We start from the raw sequence: 21,114 nt of genomic DNA, 5'->3' as shown, positions 1-21,114 counted from the left end.
GGCAGCCCCCTGTGGAGCTGCTGTGGCTCGCTGGAGCTGTGGAGAGCAGCGGGGGGGAACCGAACGCAGACGCCCGTGCCGAAGCTCTCAGGGCTGCGCTGGGAAGGACGGACACGGTGAGGGGAGCACCCCAGCTGGGAGAGACTGGAGGAGTCTTCGGGCTGGAGTGGGAGCGGAGCCACGTGCTGTGGCTCCTTGTCCTGTCCTCACCCAGCACCTCCCGGCTCCTCAGCGGGGCTTTCCCTGCCGGAGCACCGGCCTTTTCCCCCCCGGCAAGGGTTGGGCCCTCGCTTTGGGGTGCCACGGGCCGGTGGGTGCTTTTCCCACCCAGGACACACCGGTGGGTGCTCATTCCCGGCACAACGTGCCTGGCACAGATCCTGGCTGCCAACGCGCTGGGCAGGTGCTCTCGGGGGTCCCTCCAGCATTTCCCACAGATTTGGGGTGTGCCCACGCTTGGAGCCCTGACACACGAAGTTACCCCCCGGCTCCTCTCCCCAGGGAATCCGCGGGACGGGGCTCGCAGCGAAGCACCCACAGGGACGGAGCCCGGTCTGACGCCGGTGACACGAGGCCTCGCAGGACCCACCATGGTTTGGTGACAGGGGACAGCCCGGGGGACACCTTCATCCACATCCAGGGCCTGGGGGGACCCCGACAAACCACAGATGGGAGCGGTGGGGGGGGCAGGAGAGGGCGGCTGCGCCTGGCAGAGCAGTGCCCGGGACACTGATCCCTGCCCCGAGCGGGGCGGGGGGGGGTCCCCTCTGTCCCGCTCCGCGCTCCTCCCGCTGCCCGGGGCCGGGGCTCCCCATAACCGGGGCCGATGCTCCCGGGCCCGGCCTCCCGCCGCGGTGCCACCGCCCCCGCCCTCCCCTTCCGGGCCCGCCCCGGTTGTGGCTCCGTCGGCGCCATCGCGGCGCTCCGTGCCGGGGCCTTCCCCGGGCAGAGATGCAGCGGGTAAGGCCGAGCGGGGCCCCCCCCGGGACCCGCCGGGACCGAGAGGGGGGGGAATCCCGGTCCCGGTCCCGGTCCGGTTTCGGCGGCAGCTCCGCGCCGCCCCCTCCCCCCCCGCGCTGCTCCTGCGCCTGAGGCCCCGTCCCCGCGGGTCCGTGGCTCTTGTCCGTGGCCCGGGAGGAGCGGGGGGGGCGGTGTGGGGACCCCCGGGACCCGCCGGTGCCCGGTGGTCTCGGGCAGGCGGGTGCTGAGCGGGGTGTCCAGACGTGGCAGGATGCGGCCCCAGCCCTCTGGTCCTGCTTAGCGGGGGGTGGGGACCCGGGGCCGGGTATTGCCCCCCCATCCCCGGCCTGGGCACAGCCGGACCCCCGGGCCAGGCTGAGGGGGGGGGGGGGTCCGGGGATCCCCGGCCACCCCGCAATGACAGCGACGGGGCCGAGCAGCACAAGGACGGAGCCGTTTCGGGATCCGTGACCTGCTACAGCCCCGCCTGCCCCCCGGGAGAAGGAGGAGGTGACGGTGGCGGCAGACACCACCCCCACCACCCCCCGACGGGGTCCCCGGGTCCCCTCAGCCCCTGCTCTTGTCTTCCAGGGTGCGGTGACGTTCGAGGACGTGGCCATCTATTTCTCACCCGAGGAGTGGGTAGAACTGACGACATGGCAGCGGGAGCTCTACCAGGAGGTGATGATGGACAACTATGACCTGGTCGCCAGCCTGGGTAAGGACGAGTCCTTGGGGAGCCCGGGCGTGGGCAGCACTGCCGGGCTGGGAGCACGTCCGGAGGCTCAGCCGGGGGTCCGGAGGCTCAGCCGGGGGTCTGCAGCCCAAACCCCTCGGGTCGGGCGCACGTGGTCAGAGCCCAACCTGCCGTCTCTCCACGCAGAGCGGGGCTGCAGCGTGCCCGCTGCCCTCCCCGGGCCTGCCGAGTCCATCCCCGGTGTGTGAGGAATAACAGCTCCAGGTACCCCGGCCCCGCTGCTCCCCACCCGCTGTGCCCCGGCTCGCCGCCACGACCTGGGGCTGGCGCCGGCAGCTCCTGAGGGCCCTGAATGCAGCAGCCCCCCTCCCCGGTCCTGCTGCTCCCACGGCCGGCATCCTCCTGGCACGGCCCCCGGTGACGGTGACTCCTCAGGTGGCTCGGGGGATGCTGAGGTTTCTCTCTCCCACACAGGCCCCAAGTCCAAGCTCAGCCACAAAATGGAGCCTGGGGAGGAGTCACGTGGGGGGGTCCTCTGCGGCGGGGGGGACGGCAGAGCTCCCGATGCCTCCGGCACCTGTGAGTGACCGCGGGGACACCGGGCTGGGAAATTGGTGCTGATTTAGTAAGTTTGAGGTAGAAGCCCCTGGCGCAGCACGAGGCGGCTGACCCCAGCCAGACCCCCACCGAGGCGGGGTCCTGCCCCACATCCTCACTTGGGTGGGTTGGGGTGTCTCACCTCGGCCCGGTTGTGCCGTGGGCGTTGCAGGGGTGAGGGGAGGCTGCGGCGGGGTGGGGGGAGCCGGTGGTGCCAGGACCGTGGGGGGTCTGCGCTGACGGTGCCCCCGCCCTGTGCTGGGACGCCCCTCGCCATGACTGCGCCCCTGTTCCCGACAGCTGCCTGGGGCGGGACGGCCGGCGAGGACCCGTCTGAGGACAACGACCGGGGACGCTGGGTCCCGTACGCATCGCCAGCTGGGGCAGCCGAGGAGTTGGGGTACCCCACGCTCTGCTCCGGCTGGTGCCACGCGGAGCCGGGGACCTGGGATGCCCCCCGGGAGCTACCGGGGTGGGAGCGGGGGGAACAGCCTCTGGGGGCGCCCATGGCAGGGGGTGGGGGGCTCCTCATCTGCGGCATCTGCGGGCTGAGCTTCGAGGCCGAGGCCGAGCTGAGCGTGCACCAGGACGAGCACCGGCGCCCAGCGCCCTACTACCAGTGCGGCGCCTGCGGCAAGGCTTTCCGCCACCGCCGCAACCTCCTGACGCACAAAAAGCACCGGGGCCGGCACCAGCATGCCTGCACCGAGTGCTGCAGGACCTTCTGCTTGAAAGGGGACCTGCTGCGGCACCGGGCCAGCCACGGCGGCGAGGGCGGCCACGTCTGCACGCTGTGCGGGGACAGCTTCCGCCACAAGCGCGGCTTGCAGGCTCACCGCAAGGAACACGCCGACCAGCCGTGCCGCAAGTGCCCGCAGTGCGAGAAGCACTTCGAGGACGAGGCCAGCCTGAACCGTCACCAGGCCGCCCACTGCGAGGAGCGACCCTTCCTCTGCGGGCGTTGCGGCCGCAGTTTCAGCTGGAAGGAGAGCCTGATCATCCACCAGCGCAGCCACGCGCAGGAGCGCTCCCACAAATGCCCCGACTGCGGCCGCGGCTTCAGCCGCAGCGGGAACCTGCTGATGCACCAGCGTGTGCACACGGGCGAGCGGCCCTTCGCCTGCCCCCAGTGCGACAAGGCCTTCTGCAACAAGGCCAACCTCATCACCCACAAAAAGCTCCACCGGCGTTACAAGACCTTCGCCTGCTCCCACTGCCGGCTGGGCTTCAACTCCAAGAGCAAACTGCTGCTGCACCAGCGGGCTCACGGCGAGGGGAACGCGGGCACCTCCACGGCGGGGGACGATGGCCAGCAGTAGCTGCGGCCACTCTGGAACACAGGAGGGGGCTTATCTCTGTGCTGGGAGGGCGTGGAGGGGGCCTCATCCTGCCCTCGTGGGACATGACTTTGCCCACTGCATCCTCCCCGGGGCACATCCAGGACCCGCCAGCCCCGCGCTCCGCACCCCTTCGGACCTCAAAAAAAACCCTCCAGGGCACTTCTCCCATTTTCCCTTCAGACCTCGAAATATTGTTCCGGGGTACTTCCCAGTTCTCCCAGTCCCACCAGTGCTGCGTGGGGGTTGTCTCCCTTGTCTGTATTTAAAGCCAGAAGGGAGTGATGCAAATGTGGTCTCTTGCAGAGGGGCAGAGGGCCCCGATCCTGTGCTGGGTGGTGGAGGAGCAGCTTGAGCCTCTCCCCGCTGCCCAGCTTTTGGCCCTCAGTCTTACGCTCGGAGAGGTGCTGGCATTGGGCTGGGCAGCTCTGGGGGATGAACAGCACCTGGGACCCCCGTCCTGACCCACTCCTCTGGGCGTAGCGGATGCTGCCGGGCGCTGGCCAGGTGAAGTTGGGGTGGGGACGGCGGGGTGGCCGCCCCATCTCCATCCCCTCTGGCTGCACACTGGTGAAACGGAGCTGTGAGCCCGGCCTGGGGCCACGGTTTGCCTGGAGCTGTGGAAGAACAGAGCCGGGATGCGGAGCGTGGGACCCCCAGTTTGCCCAAAGGCGTCCCCCACCCCACGGGGGCACCTGGGGCCTGTGGGCTGCCCTGGCTCTGCCCAGCGCTGGGGGCTGTAATCCCTCCCCGATGGGGCTCGGAGGGATGGGGCAGCTCCTGGGGGGTCTCTGTGCTTCCGGGGAGGGCAGGGGTGAGGGGTGCTGTCTGCACCCGCAGCCTGGCTGCCCCGCCAGTGCCAAGGACGGAGCCATCCGGGCACCACAACCTGTCCCGGTGCCGCTTCACCGGGACCTGCCACCTTCCTCTGAACTGCTTTGTACCTTTGTTTGAAATGGGGGGCAGTGCCTGGGACGGGGAGACCGCTGTTCCCAGTTAGGGAGCGTGGCCACCCAGTTCAGTTTGTGGCCAGTGACTTTTCCCTCAAGCACCCCCCAGCACCAGTTCCCCTGTCTCTGGGTAAGTGTAGGAGCCTGTTGGCGCATTTTAAGTCACAGAGCACCACGTTGTCTGTGTTTTTTTCATAGTTTAATAAATCCCTTTTGGCAGGAATGTGGCTGTCGGTTTGGACGAGCGGTTGCCCGTGCTGTGGCAGCACACTGCATGCTCGGGGAGCTGAGGGGAGCTGGGCAGGGCTGGGGGGGCTCCTCCGGTGGGGGGCTGGCTGCTGAGCCCGGCCTTAGCTGGTCCTTGTGCCGGCATTGCCCAGGGAGCGCCGAATGTGTCCGTTCCTGAAGATGCAGGTGGACTAGACGGTTGTCCTGCGTCCCTTCCAGCTGAAACTCCTATTCTATTCTATTCTATTCTATTCTATTCTATTCTATTCTATTCTATTCTATTCTATTCTATTCTATTCTATTCTATTCTATTCTATTCTATTCTATTCTATTCTATTCTATTCTATTCTATTCTATTCTATTCATTTGTTTCTATTTCTGTTATTCTATTATGTTCTATGCTGTGCTATGTTACACTACGCTACACCACACTATTCTATTCTCTATTAATTACAGCCTCAAATGCGAGCTGCATCGAGAGGGGCTGCAGCAACCAGTGCTCATACTGGGGTGATCCCCTGCTCAGGGGGGGCAAGTGCTGGCCCACTCCCCCCACTCTGGGAGCTGTGTGGTGGCCACACATGGTGCCTGGCATGGTCCGGGGCCGATGGCAGAGGCTGGGCAGGCAGAGCCGGGGAAGGGGGAGAAAATAAATGAGTCTGTGCTGCAATTTGCAACTGCCTCCAATTTTGGCACCAGTTCTTTGCCCCAGGTGTGGCTAACGGTGGCCCGTGGTGCCTGAGGCCACCCTGCCCTTGCACAGCCCTGTCACCATCCCCAGGGATGCCTCTGGGGCCTGCTGGGTCCCTCTTGCACCTGGGGGGTGGCACCCGCAGCTGGGGGGGTGGATGGCCCCACACCCAGCTCTCGCTAGAGGCTGCTCCTGGGGTCGGGGGGGAGTTCAGGTGGTAGGGCAGGAGGGACCAGCCGGAATGGTGGACTAGGTCACGCTGTGGAGACCCTGCTCAGGTGATGGCACGCTGTCACCGGGGTTAGCGGGGTTGGGGGACGGCTGGGGACAGAGGGGCTGGAGAGGTGGGCCCATGTTGGTGTTCAACAAGGCCAAGTGCAAGGTCCTGCACATGGGTCGGGGCAATCCCAAGCACAAATACAGGCTGGGTGATGAGTGGATTGAGAGCAGCCCTGAGGAGAAGGACTTGGGGTTATTAGTGGATGGAAAACTGACTGTGAGCCAGCAATGTGCGCTGACAGCCCAGAAAGCCAAACCGTGTCCTGGGCTGCATCAAGAGAAGTGTGGCCAGCAGGTCCAGGGAGGGGATTCTCCCCCTCTGCTCTCATGAGGCCCCCTGCAGTGCTGTGTCCAGCCCTGGGGGCACCAACATAAGGACACGGACCTGCTGGAGTGGGTCCAGAGGAGGCCACAGAGATGATCAGGGGCTGGAGCACCTCCCCTGTGAGGACAGGCTGAGAGAGTTGGGGGTGTTCAGCCTGGAGAAGAGACGGCTCGGAGGAGACCTTAGAGTGGCCTTCCAGTACTTAAAGGGGCCTACAGGAAAGCTGGGGAGGGACTCTTGATCAGGGGGTGTAGGGACAGGATGAGGGGTAACGGTTCTAAACTGAAAGAGGGTGGATTTAGATTAGAGATAAGGAAGAAATTCTTCCCTGTGAGGGTGGTGAGACACTGGCACAGGTTTCCCAGAGCAGCTGTGGCTGCCCCCTCCCTGGCAGTGTTCAAGGCCAGGCTGGACGGGGCTTTGGGCAACCTGGGCTAGTGGAAGGTGTCCCTGCCCGTGGCAGGAGGGTTGGACTAGATGGTCTTTAAGGTCCCTCCCAACCCAAACCTTCCCGTGATTCTGTGATTCACCAGGTGTCAGGCTCCGCTGCCCTCGGGGGGCTGGTCCCTGACAAGAGCTGGGGCAGGGAGCAACCACCCATGGGACACCCAGGATGCAGGCAGTGGAGGCAGCCAAAGCCCCCCTGCCCTCCAGCCCCCTGCCAAGGCTGCCCCAGCCCCGCTGTCGGGTGGGTGACAAGCAGGTGGCACGTCCCCCTCGTCCCATCGTTTTGTGGATCTCTCCCTCTGCCCTTGCTGGCACCCAGACCCAGCACCCTACACCTCTTTCCCCCAGCTGCCCCACCAAGCAGCACGGCCTCACCACTGGCCTCCCCCGGCTGCCCCATCACACCCACATCCCCTCGTCCCCTCGTCCCCTCATCCCGCTGCAATCCGTCACCCGCTGGCTCCTCCACTCGCAGACCCGCGTTATTGTTACCGACTGTTTATTGCCCACGACCGTACCATGGTCCCGGTAACGCACCAGGCTCCCGGTGGGACTGGTCGGTCCTGGCTGTACCAGGATGAACCCCCCCGCCTGACCCCCCCTCCCTGTCCCAGCTGGCCCGGGGGACACTGGAGCATCCTGGGGGACACCGGAGCATCCCGGGGGAGGCTGGAGCATCCCGGGGAGCACTGGAGCATCCTGGGCGAGACTGAAGCATCCTGGGGGACACCGGATCATCCCGGCGGAGGCTGGAGCATCCCGGGGAGCACTGGGGCATGCCGGGGGACACCGGAACATCCCGCGGGACACCGGAGCGTCCCGGAGGAGACCGGAGCGTCCCGGCCCGGGGAGATCGGAGCATCCTAGGGGGTCCCGGCGGCCGGGGCCCGGGGCGGGGGGGGCCGGACTACAGCTCCCGGCAGGCAGCGGGGCGGGAGCCCTTTGTCTGCCTCGCCCCGTGCGCCGCCCGCCCCGGTGCGCTCCGGCGGTCGGCGGCCATCGGCGGCGATGCCCCTCTGAGCGCCGCCGGTGAGAGCGGGGGGCACCGGGGGCGGGGGGAGCACCGGAGCAGGTGGAGGGGTACCGCGGCTAGGCGAGGGGTAGGGGGGGGAGGCTCCGGGATGGGGGGGCAGTGGGACAGGCTGGGGGGGGGGGGGGTGTCACCAGGAGCGCGGACCACAGCGGTGACAGCCCGGGGGGGGGACACCGGGAGCGGGGGACACACCGGGAGACACCGGGAGAGGGGGGGTACCGGGCCCCAGCCGCGGTGGGGGCGGGACGGAGACGCTGCCACCCCCCCCATACCCCTCCGACACCCCCACACCCCCCAAAAAAAATAGCCCCAGCTCCAGCAATCCCAGCAGCTGGGATGGTTCTGGGGAGGGGGACGCTGGGCCGGGGGCGGGGGGGGGGCGGCACGGGGGGGCGGGGCGTGCCGGCACCCCGGAGGAGGGGGATCCTCCATCAGGGCGAGGGCCGGGGCCGCCCCTCCCAGCCCCGTGTCCCGGGGGAAGGGGGGTGTCACCCAGAGCACCCCGGCAGGGCCCGGGGCTCCGGCACCCCCCGGGCCCCCCCTCAGCCCCCCTAAGGGGTCTCTTGCCAGGGTGCTGGTGGGTGGGGGTGGGGGCCCCAGAGCCAGGGACGTTCTCCTGGTTCTTGAGGTGTCCACCGTGAGACCCAGAAAATAAACCCTAATAAACCGGAATGACGCTTGCAAGTGCGGGGCTGGTTTTGGTGAAAACCGATCTATTTAATGAGCTGTTTGGGTTGGGGGGGGCCGGGGCAGCCTCACGGTACCTGCTGCACCCTGAGCCGAGCCCCGGTGGCTCCGCTGCAGCCTCAGACCCCAGGAACTTCTACTGTGGCTTTGGAAAGGCTACGGGAAACTGGGGACAGGGAGCCAGCGGTGACCTCCCCCTCTGCTCCCCTTGGCACCCCGGGGGTCCCAGGCCGGGTGAGGGGGGTCAGATGGGAAGGGGCTGTGCCGTGGGCTCAGGGATGCTGTGGGTGCGGGGATACCGTGGGTGTGAGGATGCCGTGGGCTCAGGGATGCCGTGGTTGCGGGGATGCCGTAGGTGCGGGATACCATGGGTGCAGGGATGCCGTGGGTGCAGGGATGCCGTGGGTGTGGGATGCCGTGGGTGTGGGGATGCCGTGGGCGCGGGATGCCGTGGGGCTGGGGGTGCCGAGACCCCAGCATGACTCCCTGCCTGCCTGCTTGCGTGCACTCCTGCCAGGTGGCCCGAGCCCCCGAACTGCTCGTGGGGAAGAAGCGACTGTGGGAGGTCCATGGGGTGTTGTTGGGGGAGCACGAGATGGGTGAAGGCTCCCAGGGGGGCCCAGAGGATCCCCCGGGGATGAGCAGCCCTTTTCTGCCCCGTTTTTGCTCTGAATCACTCTGAGATTGTTCATTGCTCTGCCCCTGCACCCCTGCCACCGCGGCTGCTGGACTGGAAGGAGTGGTGGGGGGTGGCAATTTGGGTGACAGCGGGGTGCCCTGGCCCCCTCCTGTGCCAACCTGCACCGCGTAGCCCCTGCACTGTCCTTGGCCCCGCTGCTGCTGGCAGCTTCTCGGGGACAGATGTAGGGTGATGGGGGTCTGGGGGAGGGACGGAGCGGGGGGAATCGACACAGCCTGGGAGTGCTGGAGCAGGGAGCAGGGAGGTTGGCATCCTCCGGAGCATCCCTGTGTCTGTCACGGGGGAGGCTGGAAAGAAACTTTCTGTCCCTCAGGCAGGTTCTTCTGGAGGGAGCCCCAGGCTCCCCAACAATGGAGCAAGAGGACAAGCTGTTTGGGGGGGATCCCCAGGACGTGAGGCTCCAGGGGGTGCCCGATGCCTGCGGCACAGGTGAGGCTGCCAAAAGGTCCCGCGGGGACGTGACTAGTGTGGCACCGCGGGGACTTTGCAGCCCCCCCCAGACTCTGGACCCCCCAGCTCTGAGCTGCCACATCCCACGGAGTCCGCCCTGCCCACGAGGGAGGGTCTGTGCCCCCAAGCTGGGCACGGGGCTGCAGAGGGAGTGTGGAGCCGGTGTGGTGCCATGATGCCGGCGCTGCCCGGGAACCCAAGAACAGCTTTGTCTTCCTCAGGAAAGGGCTGGGCTGCCGTGAAGTGTGAGACTGTGGTGAAAACTGAACTGGAGGATGAGTCTTACACCCCGTATCCCCAGGGCCTGGGTGCCACCGTCCCCAGTGTCCCCAGCACCGGTGAGCGACCGAAGAGTGCACGGCTAGGGGAGGGCTGGGAGCTCGGTGAGACGTGCAGCCCCCTGGCATCAAGTCCCCTGTCCCATACCGACTGCTCCAGGTGACGTCCTGTATCGACTGCTCCGGGTGATGTCCCTACGGGGACATGGGAAAGGATATTGTGCTGGGGAGCTTTTCTGGGACAGCATGTGCCCAGTGCCGTTTGGTAACTGGGAATTCCCTCCTGGAGGAAAAAGGGCGATTCTTTTTCTTCCGTAACAATTATTTAATATCTCTGGGTGTTTCGGATCTCCATGGTTCTGTGGCTCTTTCCCTGGGGGTTCGGTGTCCTGGCACTGGGAGATGCCCGGTGGCTGCAGGGAGCTCCTAGGATTAAAGCATGGTGAGCTGGAGCTGGAGCTGGAGCTGGCACAGACAGAGTGTGGGGACGTCCCGAGCACTCGGTCTGTCCTTGAGCCAGACGCACGGGCTGTGCATTTCCTCCCCCAGGCATCAAAGCGGAGATTGTGGTTAAGAGTGAGCCGGAGGACGAGGCGTATGGCGGTTACCACACTGGCTCCGCGGATGGGGATGTGCCCCCCCTCCCCACTGCCTGTAAGTGAGACAGGGAGCTGGGGGGCCAGGGGGATGGTGACACTGTCCCGTGCCACCCTGGGGACAGTGAGGCAGCACCGTGCTCTGCCTGCAGGTGATGCGAAGCCCGAGGTCATCGTGAAGGTGGAACCGGAGGAGGAGCCATTCATCGGGTGCCCCCCGGGGCTAGGTCACCCAGGAGGTCCCAGCCACTGTGGCAGCACGGGTGAGCACCAGGGCGAGGCGTGGGGACAAGTGTCCGGGCTTGCTGGGCACTGTTCCCGCCTTACGGTGGGAGGAGGAGGAGGAGGAAGCCACCTTCCTTGAGTGGGGAGTGAACCCTTGGCGGGCACCTTCTGGCGTTTATCACCGAAGGTGCTGAGCCGCCGGTGAGCAACACACCGAGGCAGGTGTGGTGCTGAGCTGGGCCGTTGCGAAAGCTGCGAGCTGGCGGTGGTGGTGCCGGTGATGAGTGATGCCGATGGCAGCTGCACGATGGGGTTTCCCCTTTTTGCAGCTTTATTTGGTGCTTCAGTGTTTCTCAGGGTGCGGTGTGTCCCCTCCACCAGCCCGGCTCACACGTGGTTTGCCGTGTCCATGCTCTTCTCGCCAGTCCCAGGTGTAACTCGGCCATGAACCGGCTGCAGGGAGGCAATGGGCAGGCGGAGGCGGCTGTGTGGGTCCCACCAGTGCCTCGTGGGTCCCACCAGTGCCTCGTGGGTCCCACTGCTGCCTTGTGGGTCCCACTGGAGCCTCGCAGCTGCTGGAGCAAAGCCAGGGCTGACTGGTGAGCCTGGGGCAGCCTTGCCACTGGCTTCTGGTGCTCAGAGGAGTGACTGTCCCTGGGACTGCACCTGACACCGCTCCCGTGGCCCCCATATCCCCTGTCCCTCTCCCAACCACGTCCCAAACCCGGTGGAAAGCCGCAAGGAGGGACCCGCCAGTGCAGGGGGGTGAATGCGGCTCGGGGGGAGTCTCCTGGCAGGTAACAGCGGGGCTCCCCTTCTCTTGGCAGACGGCGATGGCGAGCGGCATCCCAAGGAGGAGCTGGAGGAGGTGCAACCTGAGGATGAAAGCCTGGGGGCTGCCTCAGGGGTGTCCCTGGGACCCCGGCCCTGCGTCAGCCAGTGGACTGTGCGGCAGGCACAGGGCGCTGTAGCCGAGCTCCAGCGCAACCCGGCAATGCCCAGGGGGCCACGGGCCACCCCCGAGCCCCGGGGGCTCTGCCTGGAGAAGGGCACAGCTCCGGTGGTGCCAGTGGGCAGCGCTGGGCAGAACCCCCCCTCTGCCTGTGGGGCGGGAAGCACCATGGCTCCCAGCATTGGGCCGGCACGGCGTCCCCGCAGCCACGGCGCCGAGCGTCCCTTCGCCTGCAGCGAGTGCGGGAAGAGCTTCCAGCACCGGGGAAACCTCATCACCCACCTGCGGGTGCACACCGGGGAGAAGCCCTTCACCTGCACTGTCTGCGGTAAGAGCTTCAGCCAAAAGGGCGACCTGATGCGGCACCAGCGCATCCACACGGGCGAGAAGCCGTTCGAGTGCACCGTCTGCGGCAAGAGCTTCTGCTCCAAGCAGACCTTCATCCTGCACCAGCGCATCCACACCGGCGAGAAGCCCTTCTCCTGCTCCGAGTGTGGCAAGAGCTTCAACCGCAAGGCCAACTTCATCACCCACCAGAAGATCCACCGCGGCGAGCGCCCCTTCATCTGTGCCGAGTGCGGCAAGGGCTTCTGCGCCAAGAAGACCTTCATCCTCCACCAGAAGATCCACATCGGCGACCGGCCCTTCGGCTGCTCTGAGTGCGGCAAGAGCTTCAGCCGCAACGGCGACCTGACGCGGCACCAGCGCATCCACACCGGCGAGCGGCCCTTCGCCTGCGCCGACTGCGGCAAGTGCTTCAGCCACAACGGCGAGCTGATCAAGCACCAGCGCATCCACACCGGCGAGAAGCCCTTCACCTGCACCGAGTGCGGCAAGAGCTTCAACCGCAAGGGCACCCTCATCACCCACCAGCGCATCCACACCGGCGAGCGGCCCTTCGTCTGCCCCGAGTGCGGCAAGACCTTCAACCTGAAGACCACGCTGATGAAGCACAAGCGCATCCACACCGGCGAGCGGCCCTTCACCTGCCTGGAGTGCGGGAAGAGCTTCAAGTACAAGGGCAACCTCCGGACCCACCACCTCACGCACACAGTGGAGCGGGTCTACCCCTGCACTGAGTGCGGCAAGGTCTTCAGGCACAAGAAGGAGCTGACGGTGCACCAGGGCCTGCACACGGAGGAGAGGATCCTCTCCTGCTGCCGGGAGGGAGAGTCCTTCAACCCCTTCCTCCCCACACACCCGCTCCTCCTCTCCTGCACCCAGCTCCCGGTGCCACTGGAAGCCTTTGCCAAGTACAAGTAGGAAGGTCTGCGGCAGCGGGGACAGCCTGGTGTCCTGCCCGGTGTCCTGCCCACAGCACAGCCCTGCCTGGTGTATTACTGGCGGGCCACAGCAGCGATGGGAGGAACGAGACCATTGCTAAAGCCTCGGAGACACTGCAGGGCCGTTGGCTGATGGGGGCCGAAGCTTTTCGGGCTCCCCTGGGGATGGTGCCAGCTGTCGGCGGCGCTGGAGGGGCCAGTGCTCTGGCCTCATGCCGGCACTGTTCCCACCCCCAGGTCACGGGGGGCTTTGTCATCCCCCACCTGAGTTGCTGGTCTCGTTTGCTCTTCAGAAACCTGGCAAAAGTGATTTGCAGGGGGAAGGTGTGATGATGGGGGTCACCGTGCCCCTCCCCAGGTTTTCTGCTCCTGTCCACTCCGCTCCCCGACCCCTGTAGCAGAACCCCCCTTGTCTCGTGCAGAGGGCCCCGGTTCAGCCGCTCGCTGGAAAGGGGCAATGCCGAACCCGAGTCGTCCTTTCTCCTTGTCCTTATCCCACACAGACACACCCGAGCAGGGGGAGAGCTGGGGGCTTGGTGCAGCCTCTGGGACATGCTGTATGGCTGTCCCTGGCTCGGAGCTGGCTCAGCACCCCCCTTTTTTTTTCCACAACCCCCATCACAGTTTTACCGAGTCACATTTTTGGGATCCTTCCACCCCCAGTGCCTGCTGCCTCCCCAGCGTTGATTCCCCCGTCCGGTGCATCCCCCAGTGCTGGCACCGCTCCTGGTGACACCACCAAAGCTGTCAAACAGCTGGAAAAAGGATTTTTCTTTTTTGCAGCCTCCCCCTGGTCCCAGCACAGCTCCCAAAGCTCCGTTTCATTCTCCCGGGAATTCCTGGGCCCCTCGGTCGCTCTGTTGGCATCCTGGACATGGGCTGGTTGTAAGGGACCTTCCCTGACCCCTCTCGGGCATGGCGATCCCCCTGCGGGGTGTCAAACGCCTCCTCACCTGGCACTCGCCTCGGAAAGGGGCTTTGGTGAAAAACAAGTCTTTTAGGGGGTGGGCAAAGGGGCGGCTGCAGGGCCCGGGGTGGGTCAGGTTGTTTCCTCAGCTGCTGTTTCTGCAGGGGGGGTGTTCTGGGGGGGCACCAGGGGCTCCCAGCTGTCTCCCCAGCTTGCTGTGTAGCTTGAGGTGTTGCTCATTGCTTCCTCACCTCAGTTTCCCCGTCTGTAAAATGGGGGTAATACCACTCGCTGTAGGGGTGGTGGGAGGGTTAACCCCTTCCTGACTGTGGAGAGAGCCCTGGGGGACAGTGAGTGCTGCCACAGGGGGGCTGTTACCGCTGCTGGGGGCCGGCGATGGCTTGGATGATACGTGAGAATCCCCCCAACAAGCCCTTGAAATGCAGCAGGTGAGGCCCACGTGTGTTTACAGCTCCACTCCATCCTTTTCTAACCTAGAAACTAATAAAAAGTGCAAATATACGGGAACCCCGTTGTCTGGTACAATTTGCTGCTTCTTCCTGCTCACATGGGAGCTGTGGGTCCCCTCATCCCTCCTTGCTGGGGGGTTTCTGCTGCCTCCACCTTGCCCGGCACCCAACACCCACCTGCCCGTGACCATGGACCTTGTCGGGAGTGGGTGTGGGCGGGGGGCGAGCGCTGGGAGCTGCCGTCACTGTCACCAGAGAGCTGGCATCTGTCCTGGTTTTGGCTGGAATAGAGTTAATTTTCCTTCTCGGTAGCTCCAACAGTGCTGTGTTTTGGCTTCAGTGAGGGATTTGGTATGAGAAGAATGTTGAGAACACGCTGATGTTTTCAGTTGCGGCTGAGAAATCAAGGACTCTCCAACTCCCCGTGTCCTGCCCATGTGCAGGTGCACAAGGAGCTGGGAGGGAGCGGAGCCAGAGTGCCGGACCCAAACCGGCCGCTGGAATATTCCAGATGATGTAACATCATGCTGGGTGTATGGATGAGGGTTGGCCGGGAAGGGGGGTTTCCAGGATTGGTGCCGGGATTGTGGGTTTGGGATCTTGTTTCTTTCCAGGATCACTGGCTGGGAACAGGCTGCGTGTCGGTCAGCGGAGGGTGAGCAGTCGCACTGTGCATCACTTGTTTGTACTTTCTATAATTGTTTTATTTTATTTCAATTATTAAACTGTTTTTATCTCAACCTACAAGTCTCCCTTCACCGCTCCAATTCTTTTTTCCAGCCCCTGGGCAGGAGGAGGCTATGTGGTGTTGGGCTGCTGACCAGGTTTAAACCACGACAGCATTGCTGTCACTGGGGAGCTGCCACCACTGTCACCCGGGAGCTGCCCCGCCATTCTATTGCCCTCACCCAGGTGTTTAACACCTCTGGGGCTGTCAGAGGTGCCCAGGGATGGCCCCGGGGGCACATGCAGGTCTCCTGCGTCCCCCTGGTGAGGCCGAGCCGTGGCTGATCCCCCTGGGCTGGCACAGGGCAGCAAGCAGCTCCAGTGTGGGTCAGCATCTTGGGGAGCTGGCAGGGAACCCCAGCAGCGCTCGGGCGGCTGCGGGGCCCTTCCCCGGCAAAGACTCTGCCACAGCACCTTCTCCAGCACCAATTGAGACGCTGAGGTTGAGCCGGAGCCCATCTGGCATCGCCGGCTGCGCCACTGGCACTGTGCGGTGCCTGAGGGCTGAGGGGGATGCGGTGCCCAGCTGTGGGGTCTGGGGTAGGGACAGGGCTTCGCTCGTCGGCAAGGTCTGTCATGGTTTGACTCTGGCAGCACCTGGCCACTCCCTCGCCACTCTCCCCGGTGGTAAAAGTGAGAAGGAAACTCGTGGATTGAGATAAAACCAGTTTAATAATGAACAATAAATAACCATTTAAAAAAACAGAATTGTAAGGAAAAGAGAAAGAAAAAAAAAACCACGAGAGGAAAATAAACCGCAAGAGAAAAACAAACCCCAAGAAAGACAAGTGATGCAAATAAGAATAATTAACTGCTCACCAGCAACCAGACGATGCCCAGCAGCCCCCCCCACCAGCTCCCCCTTCCCCCCAGCTTTATGGCGCTGAGCACCCAGTGCTGGGGCCCAAGATGTCCCTGCGGTCCCTCGGGGTCCGCTCTCCTGGCCGTGCCCCTCCAGCCTCTCATGCCCCCCATGTGCTGAATCACTAACCAGGGCCTGTGGGCTGGGGGGGGGCAGAGCGAGGCCCCCCAGGACCACGTCTGCAACACCGCTGGGGCTGTCCCTGACCCCCGGCAATGTCCCTCAGCGGGCAAGGGGACACACACACCCCCCCACACTGTGGGCCTGGTGCTGGCAACCCCCCGGCACAGACAGTGTCCCTCCACTCCTGCACACAGCTCCCCCCCTCCCCACCCCCCGCAGACGTGTGACCCCCCAGTGCTGCTGCCCAAACCTCAACAGAGCACCCCCATCCCCGGGGGGGTGGGGGGCACCCACATCCCTGCAGCTGGGGGGGCACCCACATCCCTGAGGGTGGGGTCATTGTGTGTGGGGGAACCCCTATCCCTGCAGCTGGGGAGGTGTGGGGGGACCTCATCCCTGTGGGTGGGGTTATGAGGGGGGTAACCCCATCCCTGCAGTGGGGGGCATAGGGGGGCTCCACATCCCTCAGCTGGGGGGGGGGGGGCATGTGGAGCACCTGCATCCTTGCATTTGGGGGGGGGCACCCCCATTCCTGCAGCTGGGGGGGTGGGGGGAGAAGCACATCCCTGTGGGTGGGGCCATCGGGGGGGGGGGATCCCCCATTTCTGCAGCTGGGGGCGGGGGGAACGGCAACGCTGTGTGTGTGGGGTCATGGGGGTACAACCCATCCCTGCAGTGGGGGGTATGGGGGGGGCCCACATCCCACAGGTGGGAGGGAGCACGAGAGGCACCAGCATCCCTCCGGATGGGGGGGAGGGGGACACTCGCATCCCCACGGATGCGGGTATGGGGGGGGGCACCCGCGTCCCCGCAGCTGGTCTGAGAGGGGGACGACGGCGACGACACGCGACACGCCCGCATCCCTGCGGGTGGGTGTGGGTGTGGGGTGCCCCCTCCTCCCGCCCCCGGGCCCTGCCCAGCCCCCCCCCCCCCCCCCCCCAGCCCGGACTACACCTCCCGTGCTGCACCGGCGGCGGGCGGCCCCCCCCGGGCTGACGCAGCCGCCGGCTCCCGGGGCCGCCTTTGTCCCCGCCGGGCTGGCGGCGCGGCCCCGGCGCAGGTAGGGGCGGCGGGCGGCGGGCCCGAGGCACGGGGATGGGCGCTGCCTCCCCCCCAACCCCCCCCCCAGAACCCACGGGCATGACCCCGTCGGGCGGCACCGGGAGGGGACCCCGGCCCCGACAGCTTCTCCCCTCCCTCACCCCGCCCTGCCAGACCCCTCCCCTCCCGGACCGCGGTCCCCCTCCCCGGTGTTACCCCCTGCCCGGCCTTGCTCAGTCTCCCCCCGCCCCCCCGCCCCCTGACAACACGGACGCGCTGCTCCGTGTCCCACCCACCCGAGCCCCCCCGAATCCTGGGAAGGGGTCAGACCCCCCCGGGACACTTCCCCACATCTCCCTCCTGCTCCTCCTGCGCACTGGTGCTGTCAGGATTTCCAAGAACCCCTATTTTTCTTTTTAAATCATATTTTTCCTGGCTATTCCCTGCACTCTGGGCCGGTGTTTCCCTGGTGGGTTTTGAGGCCTTGGGTGGAGGCGGCCGCTGGCAGGTGAGTGACCTTCAGCCCCTTTATTAATCCAAAATCTTGTGCTTGGCAGCGCCCGCCTGTCGCGGCTGCGCCAGCGCGGCTGCTCCTGGCACCGGCATCTCCTGCAGAATCTGGAGCCTCCCACCTCCGTCTTCCCGGATAAATATTTGTCTCCATCTCCGAGCCAGCGGCGCGCTGGGCTGCGGGCTGCTCCGGCAAGGTGGGGGTCAGGCACAGCTGGCGCCCGCCCCAGCGCTAGCGATAAACCCTAAAAAGTCTGGACGCCCCGGTTCAGTGCAGGGTGCTGCCGATGCCGAGCTGCGCCGCGGGCAGGAGCGTGGCTGTCGCCAGGCCTCGGGCCGAGCCTCGTGTCACGGTGCTGTGCCGTGCCGCGACAGGGGCACTGGCGCACGGTGCGGGTCTGCAATCCGTCGTGAGCGGGGGAAACCTGCCCCTGAGCCTGCCAGCTCTGCCCAGCTCCCGGCATGAGATGCCGGAGCCACCGGCAGCGGCAGGACTTGGGCAGAGGCGGCTGGTGGGCACGCGGCGCGGTGTGCTGAACCAGGCCCACTTCTCGCCACAGATGCCGGTGACGTTCGAGGATGTGGCTGTCTACTTCTCTGCCGAGGAGTGGGCCGAGCTGGCGGGCTGGCAGCGCCGGCTCTACCGGGAGGTGATGCTGGAGAACTACCGGGCGGTTGCCTCGCTGGGTGAGGGCTCTCGCCGGCACCTCTGGGCTGGGGCCAAGCTGGGATTCAGCTCCGTAACTGTGCTGGAGCCCCAGAAAGCAAAAATCTGGCTGTGGCTGTGACTGCCCGAGCACTGGCCGGCAGTGGTGATAGATGTACTGAGCCGGGGAGTGCCTGCAGAGAGCTGTCCTGGGGAGGGGAGGGGAGGGAATGGGACAGGGATGGGATGGGATGGGATGGGATGGGATGGGATGGGATGGAATAGAATCAGAATAGAATAGAATAGAATAGAATAGAATAGAATAGAATAGAATAGAATAGAATAGAATAGAATAGAACAGAATAGGAGAGAAAAGGAGAGAAAAGGAGAGAGAAGGAGGAGAGAAAAGGAGAAGAGAAAGAAGCGAAGCGAAGAGAAGAGAGAAGAGAAAAAATAGAGAATAGAATAGAATAGAATAGAATAGAATAGAATAGAATAGAATAGAATAGAATAGAATAGAATAGAATAGAATAGACCATTTTAATTGTGTGGGCCCTACAAGGCCCATCAGGGCCCCCTGCCTGCCCACCCCAGCGCTGCCCAAAGCCAGAGCCATTGTTAGGGGCATTGCCCGTTGGCCACAGCAACCCCAAGGGGCCCGGGGCACCTGGGGCACCCCCGCCATGCTGGGGAGCTGGGGCCGGGCTTTGGCCATGCTCTCAGTACAGAAATGGCGCTGCTTTGAGCCACTCCCTGTGTCCTGTTTGAAGGAGGGTAGGGGGGCCTGCAGGCATGGAGGTGGGGGCAGAGCCAGAGGGAGATGCTGGAGCCAGGGGGGCCTGGGGGTGCCGGTGCTGCCATCCCGGCAGTGCGGGAGGGAGTGCTTCTGTTTCTGCCCCGGACAGGCCGTCCTGCTGTCAAGCCAGAGCTCATCTGCAAGATGGAGCGAGAAGAGCTGCCGTGCGTGCCAGACCCCCCTGGGGTGCGGGGGGGGCACTGGACCCCTGTGCCAGGCGGGTACCGGGGGGCTGCGGTGGCGGGGGGGAATCCAGCAGCACCGTCCCCTTGGCCCCAGATGCTCTGTGCATCGGGAAGGGTTGGGGGCTGGGGGGTGCCTGTGCCAGTCCCTGTGGTGGGGGGTCCCATGTGCCAGTCCCGTCCCTGGCAGTGACCCCGGCCTCTCCTTCCCAGGAGCCGGTGACATCCCAGTGCAGAGGGTGGCTGGGGGGGTCCCTGAGGGGCTGCCGGCACCCTCCGCCCTGCTCCAGGGAACGCCCGAGCGGGGCGGGAGGCGACGGAAGGGCTTGGCCCGCAGCCGGCCGGGCAGGAGCAGGGGGGGCCCATCAGGGCTCCACCAGCTCCCGGCCCCCCAGCCGCTGGAGAAGACCCCCCCGACGTGCCCCGAGTGCGACAAGAGGTTCAAGAGCCAGACGGCGTTGGCCATCCATGAGCGGAGCCACACGGGCGAGCGGCCCTTCCCCTGTGCCCGCTGCGGCAAGGCCTTCCCCTCCAAGGGGGACCTCAAGCGTCACCAGAAGACCCACGCTGGGAAGCCGGACCCCCCTCGTCCCGGCACTGGCCTCCCGGCCAAACTGCAGCCAACTCGCTCCCCCCGTGGCCCCCCGGCCCCCAGGAGACCCCACGCCTGCACCGAGTGCGGGAAGAGCTTCGGGAAGAGCCGGGACCTGAGGAAGCACCAGCAGACGCACACGCCGGTGAGGCCCTTCCCCTGCCCGCAGTGTGGCCGCCGCTTCCGCCTGAAGCAGATCCTGGCGTCGCACCAGAAGGTGCACGGCGGGGAGAAGCCCTTCGGTTGTGGCGACTGTGGCAAGCGCTTCGGTCAGAAGCATCACCTCCTGAGCCACCGCCGCATTCACACCGGCGAGAAACCCTTCGCCTGCGGCCACTGCGGCCACCGCTTCAGCCAGAAGCACCACCTGGTCAGCCACCAGCGCATCCACACTGGGGAGCGGCCCTTTGCCTGCGCCCGCTGCCCCAAGGCCTTCCGGGACAAGAAGACCCTCACCGTCCACCAACGCGTCCACACTGGTGAGAAGCCCTACAAGTGCGGCGAGTGCGGCAAGACCTGCAGCCAGAAGCAGCACCTCAAGAGCCACCAGCGGGTTCACCGGGACCGGCCGGTGGTGCTGGAGGGCGACCGGTGGGAATGTGGGGGGGGTCCATCCCCGGTGGGGGGGCGAGCAGAGGCCAAGCCTTTCCAGTGCGGCGGCTGTGAGAAGCGGTTTCGGGACGAGGGGATCATGCTGGCTCACCAGCGCACCCACGGCACCCTCGGCTTGCCACCGCTGCAGCCCAGCATCCCCCGAAACTGCCGCTGAGGGGTCCGCGGGGTGCCGGGGGCTGTGGTGAGGGTGGCTGCAGCACCCAGAGCATCGACCCCCAGCTCTGTCAGAGCAGCTACGTGTGAGCCGGGAGCGAGCGGTGGCCACGGTCCCCTCTGGCTCTGCGGAGAAACATCCTCGCTGGCGCAGGCTGGATCCCCTTTGGCTGCTCCCTGGGGACTCCCTGGGCAGCAGCACTGCACTTGTCACTCAAGGGGGTTCGTCGCTGGTGCCCCTTCCTGTTGTGCCATGGGCGCAGGACTGGCTGCCAGGGCAGGGGACACAAGAAATGTGTCACCACGCAGCCAGAACGGTGCAGGGGATGGAGGGGAATATGCTGCTTTATTTTTCCACCCAGATAGTAAATAAAAAGCTTCTTGATGCCACCAACGAGCAGCGAGCTCCATGGCAACACAGCGCGTGCCACCGCTTGCTGGCGGCAGCACCAGGGCCTGGGCTGGGGCCAACATCCCCTTCCTCATCCCTAGAAAACCCCTGTCCCAGCCCATTCCCGCTGGGACACAGTGAGAGGCTGTGCTGCGCAGCCAGGGGCAAAGCGGTGTCCTGAGGGAGCTGGAGGGACGTGGGCTGGTCCTGGCGAGAGGTGCCACCTGTGCCGGGGCCACCGGACTGTGCTGGGACCAGCCGCGCTTTCCATCATCTTGTTTTAAATTTTATTTTTTTCAGTCAGCACAGGGACACAAATTCACTCATGCCCAAAGTTTCCTTCTATTCCCCCCAAAAAGCCAGAGTTGGTGGTGGCCACGACAGT

The 21,114-nt window shown here is 65.4% G+C and overlaps 1 protein-coding gene across 3 annotated transcripts; it reads left to right on the top strand.

The window, feature by feature from the left end:
- Window positions 1-890: 890 nt before the first annotated feature.
- On the top strand, window positions 891-20,728 carry LOC141930935 (uncharacterized). Of its 3 annotated transcripts, none has more exons than XM_074842482.1 (6): window positions 891-960; window positions 1,552-1,678; window positions 2,132-2,236; window positions 2,555-3,440; window positions 11,639-12,494; window positions 19,788-20,728. In XM_074842482.1, exons 1-6 carry the CDS (start codon window positions 952-954, stop codon window positions 20,337-20,339), a joined length of 2,535 nt encoding a protein of 844 aa, XP_074698583.1. In that variant the 5' UTR covers window positions 891-951; the 3' UTR covers window positions 20,340-20,728. The 3 variants fall into 3 exon arrangements, with proteins under 3 accessions (XP_074698583.1, XP_074698568.1, XP_074698578.1); XM_074842467.1 differs by lacking the exons at window positions 891-960; window positions 1,552-1,678; window positions 2,132-2,236; window positions 2,555-3,440; window positions 19,788-20,728 and adding exons at window positions 7,498-7,540; window positions 9,245-9,360; window positions 9,603-9,719; window positions 10,209-10,313; window positions 10,408-10,518 and having other exon boundaries at window positions 11,308-14,839; XM_074842477.1 differs by lacking the exons at window positions 891-960; window positions 1,552-1,678; window positions 2,132-2,236; window positions 2,555-3,440; window positions 19,788-20,728 and adding exons at window positions 7,505-7,540; window positions 9,249-9,360; window positions 9,603-9,719; window positions 10,209-10,313; window positions 10,408-10,518 and having other exon boundaries at window positions 11,308-14,839.
- Window positions 20,729-21,114: the final 386 nt, after the last annotated feature.

The sequence above is a fragment of the Strix aluco genome, chromosome 1, assembly GCF_031877795.1.
Source record: "Strix aluco isolate bStrAlu1 chromosome 1, bStrAlu1.hap1, whole genome shotgun sequence".
NCBI lineage: Eukaryota > Metazoa > Chordata > Aves > Strigiformes > Strigidae > Strix > Strix aluco.
The sequence above is the reverse complement of the archived record's forward strand: the minus strand, read 5'-3'. Positions and strand labels throughout refer to the sequence as shown.